The sequence below is a fragment of the Maniola jurtina genome, chromosome 1 (assembly GCF_905333055.1).
Source record: "Maniola jurtina chromosome 1, ilManJurt1.1, whole genome shotgun sequence".
Lineage (NCBI taxonomy): Eukaryota > Metazoa > Arthropoda > Insecta > Lepidoptera > Nymphalidae > Maniola > Maniola jurtina.
Window position 1 is genome coordinate 3,465,101 of NC_060029.1, and position 16,487 is coordinate 3,481,587.

A 16,487-nucleotide genomic window follows, 5' to 3' on the forward strand; every position below is an offset into this window, starting at 1 on the left:
CAAAATTTATCTCAAGTAAGTACTACGGGCTAACTCAGATCTTATCCAATAGGCACACGTAAGAAGTAGGGTGATGATCACACTGGCGCAGTAGTGAGCGTTGTGGTCTTATTAGTAAGCGGTCCCGGGTTCGATTCCCGGCAGGGAAAATTTGGAATTTAAAAAATCCTAAATTTCCTCTAGACTGGTCGGGTGGGAGGCTTCGGCCGTGGCTAGTTACCACCCTACCGATAAATCCGTGTCGCCAAGTGATTTAGCGTTCTGGTACGATGCCGTGTAGAAGCCAAAGGAATACTTATGGGTTTTATAAAAACTGGTATTCTCTTTCCAGGTTAGTCCGCTTCCATCTTACACTGCATAATCATTTACCACTAGGTGTTAACTTAATTGTGTCTGAAAAATGGGAAGTATATAAGTTTTTATTTATAATAAAAAAAAAACAAAATCATTTTATTGCAGGTTAGGGACCCATATAAACAGTAAAAATGCAAAATATAATATAAAATTAAAATAATTTGAAATGAAATACTCATTTTACGTATAATAGTAACCCGTCAATATACTTACTTTCTTTAGAACCAGCAAACATTTGCTTTCAACTAAGTTAAGTTAACTAGGGTTAACTAAGTAACCTGAAAGGTCTAAACTTTAATTAAAACCCAAACAACTTAAATAAAAGTTATGAAAGGTTTATTGAAGACATCAGAAAAATAATTAATAAATTGTTACATTAATTTATCCGAAAACCTACTTTAGTCAAGCGATTAGATGTTCGGAGTGTCACACTTGCATTCTCAAAACTAGAGCTTCATCCACACCTACATCCAAATAATTGGCATGAACGATGTCGCTGAAAATAAAATGAGTATTGTTTTATAATAGATAGATGGATAGATAGATAGATAGAACACTTTATTGCACACAAAAACACATGTAAAGGATCACAACACAGAAAGAAGAAAACAGAAAAAACAATAGTGTGCAAAGGCGGCCTTATTGCTCGGAGCAATCTCTACCAGGCAACCTTTGCTGAAAGGAGAAGTGCTAGTGTGTGCTAGTGTAGTGATAATATTATATCTATCACGCAAAAAACATATTAATTTATGAAAAACCCAATAAATAAAACAAAACAATAAAGATTACAAAGGCCAATAAACACGAACAACATACAGATAACAAACGCAAAAGAAAAATTGCATTTATGGAAATGTAGCACGAAACAGAAACAGCATTTGAGGTACGGGAATTAGTAATATGAAGCATATTTTATCTGCCTTCTTATGTTGCTGTTACCCTAAGCCGTTTGCGGTTGACAAGCAAACTTTCGTTATATCTACACAGTTGAATTTGCTTGAATGAACATAATAACTTAAATTTAAAAAACCCGCGACACAAAAACCTCTTTAAGAAAACTAGAAAAGAGCTGATAACTTTCAAACGGCTGAACTGAGTTTCTTCGATTATAGCTAAGAACACTCTCGATCAAGCCACCTTTCAAACAAAAAAATAGTTTAGGAGCTACGATGCCACAGACAGATACACACGTCAAACTTATAACACCCCTCTTTTTGGGTCGGGGGTTAAAAACTAAGATCACCGACATAGCCGAAACCATCAGTAAGTTGAAGTGACCAATGAGCAGGTCATGCTAGCCGTTGGAGCGAAGGTCGGTGGAGCTGGAAATTTCTAGAACGGAGGCTGCGAACAAGTAGGCGTTGTGTGGGGTGTCTTCCAGCAAGATGGACCAATGATATAAAAAGGCTGGCGGGAAGTGTTGGACGAGTAAAGCGCCACCACATCCAGTTCTCATAGTAGCTATGGTGACGCTCTTTAGGAAAGGCCTATGTTCAGTAATGGACGTCCTTAGACCGGTGATGAAACGGTGAACTTGAACATCCTGAAGACCTGGCATTAGGACCCTTGAGCCCGCAGGAAAATGTACTGAAAAAGCTAAATTCGTAGGCGATTTACTATTAATCTTTTTATGTTGCTTCTTACATACCTGTACGTCCTCGAAGAAAGTAGACTGCTAGCTTCTACCTCCAATTGTCCAAATATTAGATCGAAGGCCGTAAGATTGACAACTTGATAGGTCATGCCGACGTTCATGATAACCACATAGGCTTCGTCGTTATACCATCTGAAGTACCAGAATGAGTATTAGATTTAAAAGCTTTTAAAATTTTATTGATATCAATGGACAAGCGGCAGAATACTCTTCTATTTTAGTAGCTATTCCCACCTTTTCAGGGTTCTGATCTCTAGAGAAAAAAGTAACCCTTATAGGATCACTTCGTTGTCTGTTTGTCTGACTATCACGGGCCCTTCAAGGGAAACCTATAGGATAGTCCCGTTGACCTAGAATCATGAAATTTGCTAGGTAACAATGTCTTATAGCACAAATAAAGGGAAAAATCCGGAACCCGTGAATGTGTGGTTCTTCACAAAAAAAAGGGGTTTTTCCTGTACAATGGTACGGAATCCTTCGTGTGCGAGTGGGACTCGCACTTGACCAGTTTTTTTTAATGTCATCATCATCATGATCTCCATCGCTGACCTATTACTGAGCACGGGTCTCCTTTCCAAATTAGAAGGGATAACCCGCATAAGGCCATATTTATCATGATCTTAAATAAAGGGTAAATTAGGGACCAATTTCTTGTTTCAACTAAAGTTAAATCGAACTACAGAATAAAGTAGAATCGTCAATTAAGCAAATAGAAAAGAATAAAAACAAATAGAATAGAAAAGAAATTGTTCCCAACAATAATAATTGAATTTGAATATTGAAAATTTGCTCTTGGTCTTGCAAGTCATTGTTTGCCGAGCTCTTTTAATGCTTTCAAGTGTTAGATGTTTGAGTTTATACAAATGTTCGACTTAAATGCTTTACCAATTTATTCTATTGTGATGGAAATTGGTTTCCAGAGTATCACGGCCTGGTGAATTGTCAGAATTCACCTTTATTTATTATTAGATTAGGCCTTTATTTAATAACTAGATGATGTCCACAACTTCATCTGTGTGGATGTAGGGTTTTTTTTTAAATCGAAGCATCTGAGTCCGTATGGCGGTCGCATCTATGCTCGTAACGGTATATGTCTTATAGTAATTTTTAGGTTTATAAAATACTAGCTGATGCCCGTAACTTCGTCCGCGTGGATTTCGGTTTTTAAAGATCCCATGGGAACTATTTGATTTTCCGGGATAAAAAGTAGCCTATGTCCATCCCCGGGATATAAGCTAACTCTGTACCAAATTTCGTCAAAATCGGTTAAACTGTTGGCCGTGAAAAGGTAGCAGATAGACAGACGGACAGACAGACAGACAGACAGTTAGATACACTTTCGCATTTATAATATTAGTATGGATTAGTATGGATTGTTAAATGTACCTACCGTTTGAACGCAAAAACGTCGCTGTTTAACGCCAGAGACTCGTACCGGCCAAGTCTGAACGCCGGTCGCATCCGCAGATGAATCAGCGCGCGATACACTTGGTAGTGAGAACGCACGGCTGATCTCTGATTGGCCATGTTTATATGCTCATAACCATCCGCTACGGGAAGCCATGTTTTCTCCGCTTCTGAGAAACCTGTAATTGCAAATTAAAAGCTATTAAAATCAAGCTGTCCTACCACGGCTCCGCTCAAGTGGCACTTATAAAATCGACAAGGGCGTGGAATTTCTACAAATCCTGAAGTTCCTAGAAATACATGTTGTATTTCTTTATTTTCAACTTAACAAATAGCAATTTTCATGGAAAAATTTGGTATTTTCAAAAATCCTTTCTTTTTGAGCGCCTACGCCATAAAAGGAACCTACTGTCAAAATTTATGATATCCGTGTATAGCCGTGAATAACCGTAATTGCCTAGTGGTAAAGACGTCAGTCTCCTATTTGAAAGGTTGAGGGTTCCATCCCGGGCACACACCTCTAACTTTTCGGAGCTATGTGCATTTTAAACTATTATAAATATCGTGAGGAACCTGCATGTGAGTTCTCCATAGTGTTCTCAAAGGTCTGTGAAGTCTGCGGACCCGCACTTGGCCAGTGGGGTAGACTATGGCCACAACCATCTCATTCTGCGAGGAGACCCCTGCTCAGTAGTGAGCAGGCGATGGGTTGATCACGATGATAATAATGAAAAGTATATGTAAAAGCAAATCTCCAGGGTCCTCTTTTAGAGCGTTCAAAAGGAAAAGGTCACTTTTATTGCATTGTTCTTTTGTAATAGAATTTTCCACTGCAATGTTCCATGAAAAACAAAACATCCGGTTGTGAAAATATCTAGGTGCGCTCCAATTAATTCTTCGCTATAAAAAATCTATTACGTTTTGTAGCTTCCTCTTTATTGTTCGCTGCACGCTGATAAGATTACTTCGAAAAAACAATCAAGTCCGAGTCGGTCTTGCACACGAAGGGTGCCGTACCATAGTATAAGAAATAACACTTCATATTTTTTTTTGACGTAGTAACTCAAATTCATGGTTTTCGAAATTTTTCTTTTCTAGGTCAACTTTCGTCTCGAAATTTCTAGGTTAACGGGAAGTATCCTGTAGGTTTTGATTCCCTTGACGGGTCTTGACAAACACGACAGACAGATAGACGAATGGACAGAGACTGACAGACATACATACAGACAGACAACGAAGTGACCCCCTAAAGGTCCCTTTTCCCTTGTGAGGTACGGAACTTTAAAAATGAGTTCAGTTGAAAAATAACAGAATGTGTTTGTCAAAATAACTGGCTGCGGGAAACAACAATTTGTACTGTATGTTTTAACTTTTAATACGCAGAGTATGTTCCTGGCAGTTATACAACCCTCGTTCAAACGCGTGCAATTTATTAACTTTTTATTTTACTTTACTACAGCGTAAAAAAGTCATTAATTTTTTTTTAAAATAAAACAGACCAAAGCTAGTTTCCTTGCACTATACAAGATTAAAGAAAGTATTCCGTAGTACACTGCCATAAAAAAATATAACAAAATGCGTTTTCGCAGGTAACTTATTTGATGTCCACAGCTGGATATAGGTAGGGGCGTCCACTGAAAATATAATTCGGATTCATCATATTAAAAATCAACGGATCAGCCTGGCTGTCCAGCGTGGAAATGCAGCCAGTATTCTTGGCACTATTCCACGCGGGCATCATTTGAATAGTAATTAGGCTAGCTTTAAGTTTTATTGTAATACTACAAGATGCCCGCGACTTCGTCCACGTGGATTTAGGTTTTTAAAGATCCCGTGGGAACTATTTGATTTTCCGGGATAAAAAGTTGCCTATGTCAATTACAGGGACGCAAGCTACCTCGGTACCAAACATACAAATCGGTTAAACGGATAGGTTTTTGGGAATCTCGTGGGAACTCTTTGATTTTCCGGGATAAAAAGTAGCCTATGTCCGTCCCCGCGATATAAGCTAACCCTCTACCAAATTTCGTCAGAATCGGTTAAACTGTTGGGCCGTGAAAAGGTAGCAGACAGACAGACACACTTTCGCATTTATAATATTAAGTATGGAATTTTAATTTAAAAAAAAAAGTCGAGTCACAATATTAAAATGTCCAACTAAGAGCTTTTTCCCTTTGTTTCGGACGCATTGTACAGCACTTGACCCTTGTAAACAAACAGAGTTTATTGAATAGCAACCCTTGTAAAATCAGCTGAAATCTCGTTACTGGAGTTTCATCTCCGCGGAAAAGGGTGCGGGCTGGTAAACGTAACACTTCGGTAGGACAGGGTCAATCGTACTCAGGGCACTGGGTCCGTCGTCGCGGTCCATGGCCTCCAATCCATTTGAAGTACTCTAGACTTTTACCCTTTGTATGTGGTCACGGTAATGGAATGCAAAACAAAATGATGTTTATTGGATAGAATCAGGCGTTACTTTGCGGAAGTTCATGTTTAGCAAGAAACAGTTAAAAATTATTTTGCTCTGTTGGCGGATTATAGCAAAATAATTTTTAACTGTTTCTTGCTAAAAATGATGTTTATCTAATAATGTTACTACTAAGAAAACAAGTCGAAATTAAAAAACGGGATTAATAAAATTCATACTAATATTATAAATGCTGTATCTGTCTATCTGTCTGTCTATCTGCTATGTTTTCATGGCCCAACCGCTAAACTGCTTTTTAATGTTTGGTACAGACTTATGAACTAAAACGTATTTTTTTTTACATATAGCCGGCACATAATATAGTGCCGTATAGCCGCCATATTATGAACATGCGAAATAAAATCGCGAAAATTTCTCTATACGTGCAACACTATATAAGGCGGCCAAAGTCCGTAAATATCATACCGCCATGAATACAAGACGAGCATTAATCACATCACGCCGTAATTGCGATTCTAAATCTACGCATGCGTTTTTTTTTCATAGTGTTCTGATAATTCACCTGATTGACGATCATTTTCCCTATGTTTTAGGGTTCCGTACCTCAAAAGGAAAAACTGAACCCTCATAGAATCACTTTATTGTCTGTCTGTCTGTCCGTCTGTCGTGTCTGTCAAGAAAACCTATAGGGTACTTCCCGTTGAACTAGAATTATAAAATTTGGCAGGTAGGTAGCTATTATATACTGGCGTCACTCAGAAAAGCAGGTATTATTTAAATATTTTTATCGAATAATTGGAATGTCCTCTCCAAAACCAACACAAAAAAACACAAGTTTAATGTGTAAGGTTATCCGAGAGTTTTAATCTAAACAAACTAATGCCAAAATAAATAATTTAATTAGAGCGTGATTGCTATCACAACATCTAATTATTCAGTTCACAACCCAAATACCGAAAATATGCGATATCGCTCCGAATCTCAGAAGGAGACTGAACTAAAACCTTCAAAACACCCGTATTTATGCAAGTTCAATCTTGTTGGCCTCCTAGTAACAGATTGTATGACATCGAATGAGCCAAATATCGATTTTACCAAACTACCTTCATCAGCTAAATTAATAATTTTATATTATTTTTGACAACTCAAATCAACTTTTTAAAAATAACCTTACATATAGCACAAGTAAAGGAATAAACACGAAAACCGTGAATTTGTGGTTACATCAATTAAAAAAAATTGAAATGTGTTTCAATTTTCAAACCACCACCACGTGGGGTACCACGTGGGGTAGCATATGAAAGGGTACCAGTACATACCAGTTCATTCTAAAACTGATTTTTATTTATTTTTATGCATACTTAATAGGTATTTTTGATTTATCGAGCAAAATGTCGGAAAAAATACCCGAGTACGGAATCCTCGGTGCGCGAGTCTGACTCGCACTTGGCTGGTCTTTTTCATAGTTTACGCTAGTATAATTACGCTGAAGTTTCATTACCTGCATTTTTGCCATTGCTCCACTGGAATGGGGTCCGCACGGGGTCGCGGGATACGTCTATAAAGTTGACCGGGTCGTCCGTGTTGCAAGCCAGAGGGTCCTTCGTCTCGGTCCACGGCACGAATCCATTTACCATACCAATTTCTTCGCCCTTTGTAATGGAAATAAGACGCACTTGGAATAAATACGGCCAATTATCGAATAACTTTATATCCACTTATTATTTACTAGTTTATACCCGCGACTTTGCTGGGGTTGAATTGCTGGAAATAATTCTTTCTTAGTTGGGGTACCTATTAAATACAAAATTTGAAGTTTCTAAACCTAGCTTTTAAGCTGTACGCATCGTACGTTGGTTATTTCAGTCAGTTTGTCCTCATGAAAGCTTAGTATTGTTCGTGACTTTGCGAACATAGAGAATTTCTGAAGAATTAACAGACCGTATACCTACCTACAAGGAGAATTTTATTTTATTCTATGTAATTCTTCTTTCTACCAGCCCAGCCAAACCAGCCCAGAGAGGAGATCTCGGGGCTGGTTTCCGCACTTGTTTGTTGTACGTGTGATATATACTTACCTAATTATTACAGTTTAGATAACGCATGCAAATACCTACGTACTTAAGCGTTTCAAAAATTTAATTAACTGCGCCTCTAGTCAGAGAAATATTTGTATCCATGTATGTACATACTTATGGAGTTTATTCACAGACACGATGAAAAAATTACAGGCATAATCCAATTTTACTTATTTTTAGCTTACACGTTACTTTCAGAAGAAATATGATATTTCTTTATAAATTGTCAATAAAACTTTTTTCCAAAGAAAGTTAGTGATTCTCATCATTTTGCCTTAGCAAATAATAAATGAGACTCACTTTTTACAAAGTTATGTGTTAACTTTAGTATTTTATTTTGATTTACTTTTATAAAACTTTCTAACAGCTCATATTAGGTTTTATATTATTCAGTAGTTATGTACTATAATAAATTGTTCAGTATTTTTATCCAGACGCCTAGCTATTAAGAACCTACCTACTTTCTACATATCTCTATGTAGTAAGTTCCTTATAGTGAAGTGGCTCTTCACTTTTCAAGATATTATTATCTTATATGTAGCTACCTACTAAATTTTCATTCAAAATAATTAATAGATAATATGGGTAAGTACACATATCCATACTAATAGGTAATAAAGTAATTTGTGAGCAAAAATAATAATTCTATAGTCATAAAATGAAAATTTTGAATTGCAAAAATTTCATCTCAGCTAGTCCAAAGTTTTAGCTCCTTTAACTGAAAAAAAAAAAACAATTACTTTATGATTAAAAAAAAAGGTGTTCTTCTTACCATATAAGTGATAGCGATACCAGGAAGTAATAGGACGAGCATATTAAATGCGTCTACTAATCCAAGTCTGAATCGAGAAGCTACCCTGCTTATGTCGTTGGTGCCAGTCTGGGAAAAAAAACATCACCATTTTTATGTCCAAAGGTTAGGTTTATCATATCATAGGATAGGTTTATCATATTTAAGGGTTGGTGGTTTGTACAACCTAGTCGGTATCGACCTGGTAGCGGATTGTCATTGATGGTGTCAACCCTGGAGATTGGAGCCAGTGGTTTCAATCTGAAGCCGAATGCCAGGTTGTGACGTCTACGGCTAGTGGTGGAGCGTGAGGGAAGATCAACCGAGGACATCGAGAAAATCCGAAGATGACGCGACCCAACCGTTTGCATAATTCTACCATCTATTTACATTGTAATAGTTACGTTCTAAGTTCATTACCACCCAATTCGCCGGCTTCCGTAACGGTTTGTAGGTCAACCATCGATCGATCGCATATTTGATGTCTCTGGCGTCAGACTCCTTCGTCAAGTCTTCTATAAGAGCAAAATTGAACGGAATATGGGCCCCAGAGTGAGTACCCTCTCCGTAGTATTTTACTGCGTTTTTGATCCCCGTTGAAGCGTCTGTCATCATTATCCTGGAATAGGAACCTCATTTAGTACTTGAAAATATGGTATTCACTTACTCTGTTTGGTTGGGTTTTTTATTTTATATTTGAAAATTTTACTTCTCCAGTTTTGTGCTAAGATAAATTCGTACCTAAAAGTTGAAGATAAAAGAATTTCTAGCGTCGCATCGTCCTGTTAACGATCACGATACAGTATTGAGTGGGCACTTGGCAGGGATGTATTATTATCGCTAAAGCCTGAAACACATACAACGCATGACGACAAGGCGATGCGAAGGCAACTGCATGGCAGCATGGCACACTGACCACATGCGGACGCGTTTATAATTTTAATACAACTGTATGAAGTCAAATCTCGGAGTAAATAATACCAACGGTGCGTGACTGGTTTTCTGCAGCTTCACTGCGCCGCCGTTTACAAAATAATGTAAATGTAATTGAATTCCGTGACGTCGGCTAAACTTGGGTACAACAGTTGCACGGCGGCACGTCTCAGTTGCATCAGATATTCCCTTAGATGTCTCATTCATGATGCAGATTGTGCCCCTGAGTTTTTTAGTGGGTATCCTGGCAAAGCCAGTGAAACCCACATACCTGCTTCTATGTGGTTGTGTAACTGCTATTTTCCCCCTCGAAAATAAGCGTCCCAGCTGAAAATCAGCTCTATGGTAAACATGATCTTGTGTTTTACATGCCCTAGAATTATGCTGAGCTGGGAACTCTTGGAATGTTTTAGCTTAAGCGCTCAAATGGTGAAGGTGCCGGCTTAACCTACTTTTAAGTCTACATAGTAAATAGTAATGTGTGGCACAAATTATAAATACATAAGTTTTTTCTTTATTAAGTAATTTTTATTTTTATCACGCTTGTCCTTTGTATTACAAGTTACAACTACAAGGAGCCGGGTTGGACGCATTTCTGTCACACTTTTCTTCTGTCACGCGTTTTGTTTGTTTCGACCTTTACCATCCAACGTTCAGGAATACGTCCATTACGACCTTTTGTTTTAAGATCTAAGGCCATTAATTTTGTAATGGCTTCCATCAGTACAACGAGGTTGTTAAAAAATTATTTTGAACAGCTGGGGGCTTTATTTACTGTTAGATGTGTATCTTTCATTGATAAATTAACTGAAGTTACCAAACCATAGAGAAGTGATTTCAATTATGACGCTGCTACAACGCTATTTTGGTCTTCAGCATCAGCTTCCCGGCAGGCTATCGCCAAAGGATCCGGCTTGCTGTACCTCAACTACGCACCCCCCAGGAAAAATGGAACCCTTATAGGATCACTTTGTTGTCTGTCTATCCGTCTGCCTATCGTGTCTGAAGAAAACCTATAGGTAGGGTATTTTCCGTTGACCTAGAATCATGAAATTTGGCAGGTAGGTCTTATAGCACAAGTAAAGGTTCATCGATCAAATGTAAATTGTATCACACTATCACACTAATATTATAAAGGCGAAAGTTTGTATGTGTATGTGTATGTGTGTGTGTGTGTGTGTGTGTGTGTGTGTGTGTGTGTGTGTGTGTGTGTGTGTGTGTGTGTATGTTTGTTACTCCTTCACGCAAAAACTACTGGACGGATTGGGCTGAAATTAAGAATGGAGATAGATTATACTCTGGATTAGCACATAGGCTACTTTTTATCCCGGAAAATCAAAGAGTTCCCACGGGATTTTTAAAAAACTACATCCACGCGAACGAAGTCGCGGGCATCAGCTAGTATAAACTAAGCATATATGATGTATTTAGCAAATTAATGAAATTATCCTTCATTACCTACAAAAATTCAAACCATTTATTACCTACAAATGTCCAGCAGTGGACGTCTATCCATTGGCAATGATCAAGTACATAAACTTGTCTTACCTAGTAAGATTGTCTCGAAGTGTGATAGCATCGAATACATCTCGGAACTGTGACATCAACTCATATGTTTCTTCTTGGTCTTTAGTATAAATATGGTCCAGATACTCATAGTCATCAGGACCGATGCCTGGTCGACCGGTCTTTGGTTCGTCGGGGTATCGTCCACCAAACACATCCTTGTCAGTTTCAAACAGATGGTTCGCTGCGTTGATGCGCATACCCGCTACGCCTTTTTCAAGCCAATATTTTATTATACTCTGAAAAGTGTACTTTCTATACTCTATCCACGGAAAGGAGTTAGCATAGCGCTCTCTCTGTTATGCAATCCCATACAAATGACAGAGACAAATATCTCTTTCAATCAAACCCTTTGATCTAGAAAGCAGAAATTTTGCACAAACGTTGCCTGTATCTATAACGTGGCCAAGGAATAAGACTGGCTTTTTCAAAATTCCCACGGGATAGAAAACAAAGTGGATTTATGTTTTCGCCGAGCGAAGCCGTGGGTGATCGCTAGTCAAAAAGAAAGCTTCCTCAATATTTAATGTACAGAAATCTACATTTATACAGTTCTATTTTAAGGATTTCATAATTAGTATAATTAATTGTGTTATTATTCTTTACTCAAAAAATGATAAAAATTGTATCAAGAGTAAAGAGTTCTTACCTTTAATTCTTCGATCACAACGGGGTTTCTGAAGTTTAAATCCGGCTGGGAACTTCCGAACTGGTGCAAATAATATTGATCGCGGCTCGGAGCATAATGCCATGCACTTTTTCTAAAGACGCTGATCTGAAATTTAGATGGGATTATCAACAAGTGCAGACTAAAGATTCTACAGACTCAGTTAAATTGCAGATTTTTAACAAGTGCTTATAGTAAGTAAGTATAACTATACGTATAAGTAGTAACTAGTACTTATTTAATTAATGATAGCCGTGACAGCCTCCAGCTTTAAAAAAATAAACGTTTTTTCTTTCTTTCTTTCTTTCTTTCTTTCTATTCGGGGGGTCGGAGGTTCGATCCCGGGCACACACCTCTGAATTTCGGAGGTTTAAAACAATTGTATATCACTAATTGTTTTAACGGTGAGGGAAACCTGCATGCCTGAGAGTTCTGCAGAATGTTTTCAAAGGTATGTGAAGTCTGCCAATCTGCACTTGGGCCAGCGTTGTGGACAGGGGCAAAACCCTTCTCATTTTGAGAGGAGACCCGTACTCAGTAGTGGACCAGTGGATTGATAATGATGATAATCCCAATGGTAGATCCCTAAATACATAGTCTATTTGCAGCTGTTTTTCTGTGCCACACTGGAGATTAACAGCTTTCTTGTTAACGCATAGCAGACATAATTTCCGTTCCCTCAGCTATATTCAATGTTATGATAGCCAAGTCACAAACGACTCATGCTATTATGTTTGCATCACATTATGTTATCTGCCGACATAGCATTTCCTGTATTTAAAGAGGGTTTCTAACTTCAAACGATTCATGCTATAATAATAATTGCCTGCTTTTCCTCGTCGTCTGTCCACCTGTCCACACTTGTACAATAGAATCATGTTATTTCCCTCTTACCCAATTATTTGGTGGTCGTCTAAGCCCCGTAGCGTCAAGGTGCCCATTTTCCCATATGTACCAGTCGCTGTAATACTCGTCTCGATGTGACGACTTGATGAACCAATCACTCTCGTTACTTGTATGATTTGGTACAAAGTCTAATATGACTTTTATATCTGTTAGAGAAGAAATCATGTTAAAATCTCCAGATAGGGTATCTCGTCACGTGTTAAAATAGAATAACTAATAATCCATTCTCAAACACGTGAACTAGCCTGAAAAGTATTAGAATATTGTGACATTGAACGGAAAAATAATTACTCTGGATAGGGCTGTATTTTACACTGACATATCAAAAAGAAGTCATGACCAGAATAAATCCGATTCAAAATCAGTAGGACCACATGAACAATTCAAATCATTTTCACAATTCAAGCGTTTGTAGCGATATTAGTATAATTAAGTAGGTATGTTCATTTGATTTTGATTGTGCTGAATAAAATATTACTTTAAACAAGTGTAAATTAAAAATTAATAACACCCCCGACAAGTGAAGGTTACAGTAACTAGAAAAGAGCTGATAACTTTCAAACGGCTGAACCGATTTTCTTGGATTATAGCTAAGAACACTCTCGATCAAGCCACCTTTCAAACAAAAAAAAAATACATTAAAATCGGTTCATTCGTTTAGGAGCTACAATGCCACAGACAGATAGACAGATATACACGTCAAACTTATAACAGCCCTCTTTTTGGTCGGGGGTTAAAAATGGTGTATAAATTCTTTCACATACCAAAAGTATGTGATGTCGTCTCACTAGAAAGTTGTCATTTCGACGTGTCGTCAACAATACAAGTCGCGATGGCAGCAACAAGCGAACGGTAGAGGATATTATTGCGACTCTGAAGGTTTATTCAAAGAACTTTTGACAAAGGGTCATACTTACTTAGTTCATGAGCCTTTTTCAGAAGATTTTCAAAGTCTTCCGTTGTGCCATATTCGGGGTGGATGGAGTAGTAATCGGATACGTCATAGCCAAAATCGTGCATGGGTGACTTGAAAATTGGTGAAAGCCACGCAGCGTCTATTCCCAAGTCTTTTAAATATTCTAGCCTTGAAGTAATACCTAAATTGTAAGTGTTATTAATAATCTAAGAAAAAATGCTTTGATAAATACATACTTAATTGAGATTTTGACAACTTCTTTTGATTTCAGAAATTCAGAATTTTGGCATGCAGATTGCTATTGAAAATTCGACCCCTAAGGGGGTAAAATAAAGGTGGGTATCCACGTGGATGAAGTTATAAGGTATAAGCTAGTAATTTGTATTTATGACGAACTATCAGTAATAATTTACCATTAAGATCCCCAACGCCATCCCCATCGCTATCCATAAAAGACCTCGTATAGATCTGATAGATCACGGCCGTTTCCCACCAGTCTTGCTTCACGTGCACATTCTGATATCGGGCCTCGATCGTCGTTAACAAAATGGGGAAAATTAGCCACATGACTGAAATAAAGACTATAAGTAGAACTATCGAAAACTAATTATTGTGTAAACTCGCAAGCAAAGTATCCGAGTCGGTCCAAGTTAAACTATTTTATTCAAAAAAAAAAAAAAGATTCCGATGAATTGAGAACCTCCTCCTTTTTTGGAAGTCGGTTAAAAAAACTTTTGACTTTACCTAATACTTTACTGTACCTACTCACACTATTTGATTGAAAGCAACGGGTCATAATTTTCACGCTATGGTGGTTACTTCCGAGCGCACTCTGGTTTGAAAAAGCTTCCAAAACTCAGCAGGGTAGGTAATTCTTTTTACTTTCACCATCTCATAGTATCACATCTAAGAAATATTCGACTACCAGAGTTATTAAAGCAACTCGTTCTCAAGCTTCCTTATCATTTGAATGATCCATTAGCTATTTATAATTTTTATGAAGTGATGTAACTTACGCTTTAAGTTTATATTAACTATTATATAGTGTAATCAGTGTGATAGGATTTTTCATTAAGTTTGCGTTTTATAAAAACTTGGACCTTGTTGATAGAATTTTTCAATTAAAATTGTTTCTAAACTTGCTATAAGATCCAGCTGGACTATCACAAAAAATGCCATCGCTGCTCTGCTAGCCGCCAATAATAACTGTCTTAATTAAATAGGTAGGTACTTACTTAGATATGAAATTAGTAACTTTCGTTCTTTAACATTCACTTTCAAGGAAACTACGTACCTTTTATCTACGAACACATAACTAAAAGTAAAATCTGTTTCCCACCACTAAGCAAACTGAAAGAATGGTTACGCTCCTTTATATTATATGTAACACCAGCGAAGTCTGTGTTTCTAAACATTTTTTGTTTATCATAAACTGCTTTTAAACTTACATTGTAAATGGAGTAGTTTACTAAACTTCATGTCTTCTATCTGCAGCTAGTTAGTAATAATGAGGTCATAACATTACTAGTGGGAAAGATATAATTACAAATAATATGTCAGTCAGGCAGTTTGTCTTTTTATACGTATAGATTACCTACAGATACCTAGTATCTACTAACTAATAAGGTTGCCTGGTAGGGATTGCTCTAAGCAATAAGGCCGCCTTTGCACATAACTGTTTTTTTTGTTTTCTTTTTTTGTGTTGTGTTCCTTTACATGTGTTTTTGTGTGCAATAAAGACTTCTATCTATCTATGTAAATCTTGAATTAGGTACTTAATGACGAAGCCAAATATTTATTTGTGTAAGAAATAAAATATATATTATGTTGGTACATCTTACTTTTTGTTTTTGCAGGTAAGCCGAAGCCATCCCGTGAATATAATCTTAACAAAGGGAATACGTAAGTACTCTGAGCCATGAGTGCTATAGCTAGTTATACCTAAGGATCATACATATATAATACTACTTTAGAGCCCTAGGGCTGTAGTAAGAACAATATTTACTTCTAGGATGAGATCTAAAGAGCGTCTTTTTTTTACAGGCCAGGCTTGCGCTTTGTAAAAATCTTGTCTTAAAGAAAGCAATGATGAGGTTAGGTAAGTTGGAACGCGCTTGCCTAGACTTTTTGCTCAGACTTGAGACGCAGTTAAAACGAGACAAATTTATACCTTTTTCACACTTTTAACTCCAATAAAATATGTGTAGTCCACATGGACGAAGTTGCGGACGTAAGCTAATATATTATACCTAATATTTTTACACAAAGAGCATTCCCAGTATGAATTTCAGCAGCAGCCAATATATTATATATAAAAGCATCCAGACAGAGTCGTCCAAGATCTTAACGCTTATGACAATGCAACCCTCATAAAAACACAGGGGACGAAAATGGTAACATCCCCCGCGGTTAAGAAATACAATTTGCATTCAAATGTTTACTGTCGTCGGGACTTGGAAGTTCCACGATATTGCCCTTGTTTTGAACGTGTATTAAAACATTATTCATAATGGCAACTTTGACGACATTTTTACACGATTGCCCAAAAAAAGAAATGTAACGTTTTCAGGGTTCATATTATTGGCGTCACTCAGAAAAGCAGGTATTATTTAAATATTTTTATCGAATTATTGGAATGTCCTCTCAAACCAACACAAAAAACATCAGGTTCAATGTGTAGAGGTTATCCGAGAGTTTTAATCTAAACAAACTAATGCCAAAATAAATAATTTAATTAGAGCGTGATTGCTATCACAACATCTAATTATTCAGTTCACAATCCAAATAC

The 16,487-nt window shown here is 37.2% G+C and overlaps 1 protein-coding gene across 1 annotated transcript; it reads right to left on the bottom strand.

Annotated features, from left to right (window-relative positions):
• Positions 1-668: 668 nt before the first annotated feature.
• Positions 669-15,033, bottom strand: LOC123866053 (maltase 2-like). Its single transcript, XM_045907384.1, has 12 exons — positions 14,935-15,033; positions 14,113-14,268; positions 13,701-13,880; positions 12,772-12,929; positions 11,860-11,985; positions 11,193-11,449; positions 9,132-9,330; positions 8,694-8,801; positions 7,345-7,495; positions 3,399-3,594; positions 2,003-2,140; positions 669-850 (listed from the first exon to the last, which is right to left on the bottom strand). Exons 2-12 carry the CDS (start codon positions 14,264-14,266, stop codon positions 781-783), a joined length of 1,737 nt encoding a protein of 578 aa, XP_045763340.1. The 5' UTR covers positions 14,267-14,268; positions 14,935-15,033; the 3' UTR covers positions 669-780.
• Between the last annotated feature and the right edge of the window lie 1,454 nt (positions 15,034-16,487).